At 37.8% G+C, this 8,370-nt stretch overlaps 1 protein-coding gene across 1 annotated transcript in view; it reads right to left on the bottom strand.

Moving 5' to 3' along the window:
- Window positions 1-3,857, bottom strand: part of CTTNBP2 (cortactin binding protein 2) — an 87,287-nt gene extending 83,430 nt beyond the window's left edge. The window contains exon 1 of the mRNA XM_023525606.1: window positions 3,638-3,857. Within this exon, the coding sequence (XP_023381374.1) occupies window positions 3,638-3,709 (72 nt within the window). The 5' untranslated portion in view covers window positions 3,710-3,857. The remainder of the gene's footprint in view (window positions 1-3,637) is intronic.
- Window positions 3,858-8,370: the final 4,513 nt, after the last annotated feature.

The following is an 8,370-nucleotide window of genomic DNA, read 5'->3' as shown; positions in this document are numbered from 1 at the left end:
TCTAGAGTTTCAAGAAAGGGAAGTCAAGACATGGATAAGGAAAACTGCCCTCTGCTCTAAATCTCTGACACAGACCTCACTGTCTAGTTCTCCTTAACACTCACTCTGCAATCCTTCTGGGGAGTCAAAATGCATGTTGAAATGTAACAATGAATTATACAAAAAGACTGAGGAATGAGCTAAAAATAATCATTTGTGTACAAAATGTCCTACTCTTCCTAAAAATGTTGTTTTAGATGGTTCTCTACCATGTTATCCTTGAATGAGTCTAGAAAGCAGCTAAAATTATACTTATGTTAAAAAGGAACCATCATATAATGTAGAGCACTGATAACAAATAGCAGAACAGTACAATCAGCTATGATAGGAATAAAAAAGCATACAAAATAAATTAAACAAAACAAATTTCATTGTTCTTTTCTGGCATCTTTGTTATTTCTTTGGTTGTCTAGCACCTGAAACTCCGTGTTAGACTTCTCCACTTTGTGGTTCTCCCCTAGAGAAGAGAAATACGTCCAGCAGTAGCTTTCCCGGTCTTCCCTGTAGCCGAGGGGAGGGTGTGGGGCCAAAGCTTGGCCAATCAAGTGCACCTGCTCTTAGGCTCAAACTAGGAAATGAGGGGTCCAAAGAAGCAGGGCCAGGAGAGGCACTCCAGACCCAGAGCAGCAATGACAGTGGTACTGTCTGGTGTTAGCAAGCTGCCGTATCCAGCTCTCATGAGCAGAAGCATCACCCACTACAGACTTGATCTACAGTGAGCATTTGTCAGTGATGTCAGCTAGTAAGAGCTAGTTCTCTGGCTGTCCCAGCCATGCTCTACCTGCTGTAAACCAACCAATAAATGCCTTTTCTGCTTAACTCCATGAATATTTGCTTCACTTCCTCATAGCTAATAATCCTGCCTGATATGTCTATTGCAATACAACTGACCTCATTATGCTTAGCTGCCACCTAGAACAAGTTATACCCAATACACAGAGCTACTTTCAGCTTTTTCACTGGTGGGGGAAAAAAATGCTCCCTTCTGAATTTCCTAGTTATTATCTGGGTTTCTTACTTTTAAGGCTCTGCTTAAATTAAAAGGCTGTCTTTATTTCAGGGTTAGAAATTATACCTTCTAAGCATGAATAAAATGACTGAAAATAAATTAGGATAGAAACTCTATTAACAGATGATGTACAAGATAAGTAATAAAAGCCCAAATATCATTCTACCCTTCGTTACTGGCCCTAAACCTGGAGTAGATTGCCGGAGGCAAAGTTCCCCATGATGATTACTCATTAGCTTATTCAAAGCGGCTTGAAGGGCTCAGTCCATTTGCCAAATTGACTCATGCCCAAATTTTCCTGGCATATGAATTACCGGTTAACCCTCCTATTAGTAGTCTCAGCAGGAACCAATGAATGAATGAGCACAGAGCCTCTTCTTCTGCCTGAAGCAGCCAACCAAAGCAGAATTCAAGCCAAATGTCTTAGAGCTGCGCCCAGTGTCAGATAATAAATACTTGAATGTAGATAATGGGGCCTTTGCTTCCCCCGACTTTTGCTCTGGCAGAGATTTAAAGAACAGCGCTCATTGAAAATAATGAATTTTTTTATCTGGCTGCTTTTGGATTTCAAAAACTCCAATTTATTCTATATGTAAGGGAATTAGAGATGTTTGGTTAAAATATTTACTTTCAGGAATAAAGGTGACAGTTAATTTTATTGCTAAAAAGATTACTTTGGTGTTTCTGGTCTTACCAGCTGATGGGACATTTTCTTTGTAAGATTCAAGATAAGAGCACAAACTGTAACTCTTATTACATGCTACAATCTATGGGAACAGAATAACTTTTAAGGATACAAGGTAGCAGTGCCTATCAAAGCCATCCTTCACTGAGACTACATAGCCAATGAATTTGGCCATAAAGGACTCCTGTAGGCCCCTTATACGTGAGAGACAGATCACTGGCTCATTTCGTATTAGCCTCTCAGGACCCATAGGACAGAAACAATTTCCTTTCATTCCTAGCCAGGCTGGAAATGACCCAGTCATTTAGAAACAAACAGGATGTAAGTTGATTTAAAAAAATCAGCTAGATAATAAAATCTTTGATTTGACTCAAAATGAGTGTCTTCTTTTTCTCTCCTACAAGAGAAATGATAGATAAAATGCAAAACTAAAGGAAATTTTAGGAAAGTATTCATTTTTATATATTAAGTAAAAACTACAATGAAAACAAAGTATTTTCTTGATTTTTGATAATGTATCATAAAACCCAGCAGAAATACTTTATTATGAAATAGCTCACGTGACATGTTAAGAACATAACTGAAATGTGCCTCATCCAAGAAATACAAATGAGCTTCAGTGACATCAGCTGAAATATACTGGCTCTTGCTTATGTGGTTCGTGGGGATTTTTGACAATCACTGGAGACTTCAGTGGTTGTCTACAGGGTTTTGTAGAGGGTATGCAATATACAGAGTAAAACTGTTTGATTCTGCCTCACATCCATGGAAAGCTTTCTATTCTTTCTTCCTTCCACGTTTACCCAGTGCTTAGTTCTCTACCATGTGATAGATTGATGAATACGTTTGCTTTTATTCAAAACCCATACCAGAACACTGACATACATACATTAATGCAAAGATATAATTACAGAGAAAAGACACACACATTAAATGGCAGTATCACAAATATTTATAGTATAGTGCATTCAGGTTAACTGAGCAGGTGTTACATGTAAGCTATAATGAGATCTCTGAAAAGGACAAATAGAAACATTTTAATTTATGCTTTAATAATGATTAGAAGAACATATTGCTCTTAATTCTAATTATACTAGACATCATTAGCTTCTCTGATTTTCTCACTCTCTTCTAATAAAGGGAATCAGTAGTCTTGGCAGCATATTGGAAGGACAAAATTTAAACTTCTATTTCCTCATGGATGATGTTAGTAAGCTTTTATCACTCAGGGCTCTTTCAAGTATGGACTCACGTGCAATAAATATGTGTGTGTTGGTAGGGAAGGTAAGGCATGTGGGGCGAGGTCGTTTTAAATGAAACACATGTGAGCAGGAGCCTGGAGGTCTGCAGCGGAGACAGCTATCAGACCCCAGAGGCGAGCTTGAGACTAACCAGGACTTTGGGATGACATATACTGAGATTGCATATACCATGCAAACTTTCATTCTATTCTCCTCATGCTATCTTCATTTTCCAAAGAAATAATTTAAACAAATTTTCATTTCAAAGAAATACTTGAGACAGAAGCTGGGTAAAGTAAGCTGAGGATGCCACCATATGATCAGAGTCCTGGTTGCATTACTGGATCACCCACATAGCAGTTACGCATGCCTTAAATCACTGGAAAAGGAAAGTCCAAAAGAAAAACATATATTTTAAAGAAAGCATCAAAGTCAGCATCATGGGAAACATAAATTACTTTGTCATACTTTCTTTACAGTTTAGTCTTTTTGAGTTACATTTGAAAAGGGCCTCCAGAATCTGTCAGCATTTTGCATTTCTAAGTACTTACCCCAACTCTTCTTGAAAATACAATATTTAAGTACAAAAGACAGCCTAAGAGATGGTCTCTGTGTTCTACACTGTGTTACGGGAAAAAAATGACTGTTCCAAAGTCTCAATACCTTCTTTTGTCTGCTCTCAGCAGCAGCCAGCTGTGTGGACATCCTTTCTTGCATTTTTCTGCAGTGGGCCATGACTGCCTCGAGGATGGACAGGGGGTTGGTACAAACTGGCTTCTTCTCTTTTTCACTGGCACCTGCTTCATAGTCTCTCTGCAGTGCCAAGAATGGGTCGTTTAAATTAAATCTTCCATACCGTTCCTGGATAAACACCTCCTTCCTGCGAGCCTAGAACAAAATCAGAGGAATGTACTGAAGACAGAAATGAAAATATACAGAAAGATATTTCTAAGAAAGTTTTGTGATTACTTTTCCAAACGGTCTTCACAACTGTTGTTGAGTAATGGCTTACGAATAATGTCAGGCAGTGAGCGAGAGGTGAGGGCAATCTGACCCCAACTCCTGACTAGCCTGGCATGCCATTCTGTCTACTTTCAAATTTGCTTCCTTTAAGAACATTGCCTTTTAAATGACAAATAATGCAAATATTTCTTTCTCATGATACCCACTCCTTCAAGGATCTGAATATTAGGTGTAGTCTTTTCTAATTTAAAGTAAAATCAGAAAGATCAACAATTAAAGTAAATTTTAGCAAAAGTTCAAAAATAAAATTGTGTTGACAGAATTTATATTTCACATAATACTTACCAAGTTAGTCATAAAATATAAATCTCCTGCAAGTTTTATATAGCCAGAAAGATTTTATAAAGAAAACAATTCATGAATTTTTTTAGTCAAAAATTTACAACATTCACATATTGTGAAGTTTGACCAACTACAAAAAACCTCCCGAAAATTTAAGAAGATACAAATATCTTATCATTGAAGGACATTAAAATATAGTTTGCAGAATCCCAGGAAAAAAAGGTAACCTCATTTTACTCTAAATGTCAGTCCTTCACCATCAAAGTTAATTGCACATCCACATGGCACTAAACGCAATTTTCTATAATTAGCCTAAAACAGTCTTTGCATAAAATAGGAAGGAGCAGTAGAAATATATTGAAAACTAGCAACATTTTCCTAACTCAGCTCATCTGGAAGAGGCACTAGAAAAAAAATTACTCTATGTCATTGTCATAGAATTGCTTTATAATAAATCAAATTTAATTGTCCAAAATGTTAAGTGTGTTTTCTAAAGATATATTACATACATTTTCTCACTTTAAAAGCAACTGCACTAAACAACTAAACTTTTCCATTTTTAGACCACTGTTAGCAAGCCAACAACTAGATAAACACAAGTGCAAATGACAAATGGGAAACGCTAACATTTTTTTTTTCCTATTACCAAATTAGATTAAGAAATGCAATTTACAGAAAGTTCAATTTCACCATTAAATTTAAGCTAGCTTTCAGAGCATGATTTGAAACTTAAAAGTCAACATGGTTTGTGAGTCAAAAAACATTTGATATTTCTAGAGTCTTCAAATTCAATTATGTAATCAATATACTGAGTAAATATCACTTCAGAGATGCAATTTTGAAAGCAATTTCATTTTATTTTTCACTTTTCTCTTAATTTTTATTCAAGGTAATAGTTCATGCCCCCATGCCTGGATAAAACCTTGGGAAAGCCTCCATGGTTTTTCTAATTACTTTTATCTATTAAGAGTCCTATAGCCACTTTAAGACATAAAACAGTCTCCGTTTGGCCATCAGAATACCCAGCCTCAGTGGTATGACAGCTCCCCTTCTCCAGCTAGGACCTGCTGTAGGTTAACATGTGCCACCTGGGAAGCTCAGAGTATTTATGAAAACATCTCTCTTTTTATCCAAATCTTCTCTCCCTAAGCTGTTTCAGTCCTTCCTGGGATGGAAGAGACTGGAAGTAGATGATGATGGAGGTAAGGGGAGCAGAAACATTTTACCTGACTGTTTCATTTGGTAGACTGGCCTTACCAACTGAATGTGGCAAGTATTCAAAGCCTAATCTTTTCCCATAAAGTACTTGGTGACTTTAGAGGGCCACCTCTCTCCCACTGCTAAGGGCCCTTTATCTATAATTTCCTCAATGTAGGTCATACATTTTAGAACGGACTACATAATTCTTGGAGTCTGGTAGAAAAAAAAAAGGCTCTTGGTTAAAAAAATTTATTAAGAATTTCAAGATGGTGACAGAATACCATTTAACCAAGCATGGGGCCCTTCTTAGCACATGGTACTTTGCAAATGTGTAGGTTGTACATCCACGAAGCTAGCCTTGCATATGCTCCTTATGTAGCATCTAGAATCCAGTGTTTGTGAGCTAAGGTCCCATGTTCTCCAGACCTCTCTATTAAATAGGACCTGAATCGATCTCATTCCCACTCTTTGATGCCTATGGACCGATGCAGTCTATAGGAAACACTCACGAATATCCATCTATACAAAATCTGAGAGTACAGGATGACCACTGCCACCACCATGCTGTCATTTCCACAGGATGCCTGCTTTCATCCCCGCCTCCACTGAGCCCACCAAGACCTTCAGGAGAAACCTATTAAGTCATTAAACTCTCTCTCTGACGCTCTTTTCTTAAGATGAAGGAAGCAGCAACTGGATGGGGCAGGACTCACAGTATCAGTTTCTACAAATTTCTTTGCTACCACCTCATTCTTCTAGATGACATTAGATTTATTTCATCGATTTCTTAAAAAGTAATTATAATTTTGATGGGAATTATGTATAAATTCTACACACATTTTTGAGGAAAGAAGACATTTCATAAAATTGTTTTACCACTGCAAGATGATCTTTTCATTATTATCTTATAAAAGTTTTATATTTTCAAATAAATTAGCATACATTTAAAAATAAAAGAACTCTTTTCACATATCTTTGGCAACATCCCACTTTCTTAATTATCTGTATACAGTGCATATTTTATGTTGATTAAAATCAATACAGCAGTTCTCAATCCTGGCTGCTCATCCAAGGCATCTGTGCAACTGCAAACGCTCAGCTTTGGCCCAATGTTCCATCCATAAGTCTATCAAGATTCTTTGATGCCCCAGCCAAGGATAAGAACTAACAACAAATTTTTTGCTTCTCTTTGCACTTTTATACCATTATTTTACCTTTACTTCTAACTAGGTAAATCTTTAGGTCATTTATTTTTCAAGCAGCTTTTGGATGGGAATATTTTATATCTTTGTCAATCTGAGGATGATGTTTATTTCCTTCTTTCAGGACCACCTTGTCTGGGTGTAAACCTTCTTAGGTGGTATCCTTTAACGCTTTCGGCATTCAGTACGCAGGAGCAAGCCTGAGGTCAGGCAGAGATTTCCCTTTCTGCCTGAATTAATCAATTCTTTTTCTAACCTTAAATTAGCATATAACATTTAAGATTATTCCTAGTGTTGGCTGGTATTGTCCTAGCATGTAGCCCTTTTTGATCTAAAGATTCTGCTACATTTTGGTTGCAGCATCCATTCCATTTTCTTCTAGTCTCTTCCAAAACTATCTCCATTCTTTGTTGTCCACATACATATATCTTGTTTTCTACTTTCTCACTTTAATCTCTTCCTCTTGGTTCTGAAGATCTTTAATTTGTCATAGATTCAATTTTGTTACAGGGTTCATTTTTCACTATTATATGCTTCAATTCTCCTGGTGCATTTTAAATTCTCATACAAACCATACTAGGTAAGTACTAGTAGCCTCATATTATAGATGAGAAAACTGAAGCACTGAGAGGGCAAGCGGCTTGACCAAGGTTGTACGGCTAGAAGTGGTGGACCTAGGACGGACTCCAGCACTCTGCCTCCAGGATCTGTGCCCCATTCTCTGCTCTGTTCCTCAGCTTTGCAGACAGTCTCTTCCTCATCACAGTCTGGCTTACCCACCATTCAGTCTCACTCCAAAGCCTGTTTTCTTGAATTTTCAGACACAAGGCAGATGCTATCTATAAATTACTTTCTAAAATTTACTTATTTCTCATAATTTTGTCAGATGTAGTTTCTCTCTTTGCACTTTAAATGTTATGTTACCTTCCTTGTTCTATACTGTAAAATCTTTCAAGGGCCTTTTTTTTCCTTTTTCTTTTTTTCTGTTTACTCCATCTTTGGACCAGCGGTAGTCAAGCCAGATCTGGTGTTAATCCATAAGCAGGGCAGGTAGTCTCCCTGAGTAGCTTTACTCATCAGCTGGTTGCCCTTAAAATGCTTTTCTCATACAGGGAGCCAGAGGGCAGACTGATGCAGATATACATCACAGTGCTGCTTTTGCTGAGAGGAGCAAAAGGTAGTCAGAGCCACAGCTCCTGTGAAGGAAATGGACTCCTGTCAAGCCTGCCACCCGGCACCGCTGCCACCTTGTGTGTTAAGGACAAGGAGTCTCTTTGGCTGTGTCTGCCTACTAAGTAAGAGGGCATATCTGTGTCGTCTTCTGTCCTGGCAGAGTATCAGGGAGTGGCCCTGATGCCCAGACAGCTCTCTGGTGATTCTTCTTCACAATCATAAAAGGGATTTCAAGCCACAACTCTCTACCTATCCCACAGTGGGCCCTTGCCTCTCCAAATCCAGGAAGGCAAGAGCTGGCTGGCTCTTTCCAAGTTACAGAGTGCATCACAGAATTTCAGGGAGTGATTCAGTTCTCATTTATCCCTCAATCTGGTCATTGGACATTACAACTAGAAGATATATCTTTATTTTTCAGGATATAGGTAGCAAAACGGTTGGGAGAATAGGCTCAGAGATCAGTTAAAATAGATTTGAATAGACTCTGTCACTTCCAAGTTATGTAAACTTGGGCTG

Source organism: Pteropus vampyrus, unplaced genomic scaffold (assembly GCF_000151845.1).
Source record: "Pteropus vampyrus isolate Shadow unplaced genomic scaffold, Pvam_2.0 Scaffold580, whole genome shotgun sequence".
In the NCBI taxonomy this organism is placed as follows: domain Eukaryota; kingdom Metazoa; phylum Chordata; class Mammalia; order Chiroptera; family Pteropodidae; genus Pteropus; species Pteropus vampyrus.
This window is presented reverse-complemented; position numbering and strand designations above follow the sequence as displayed.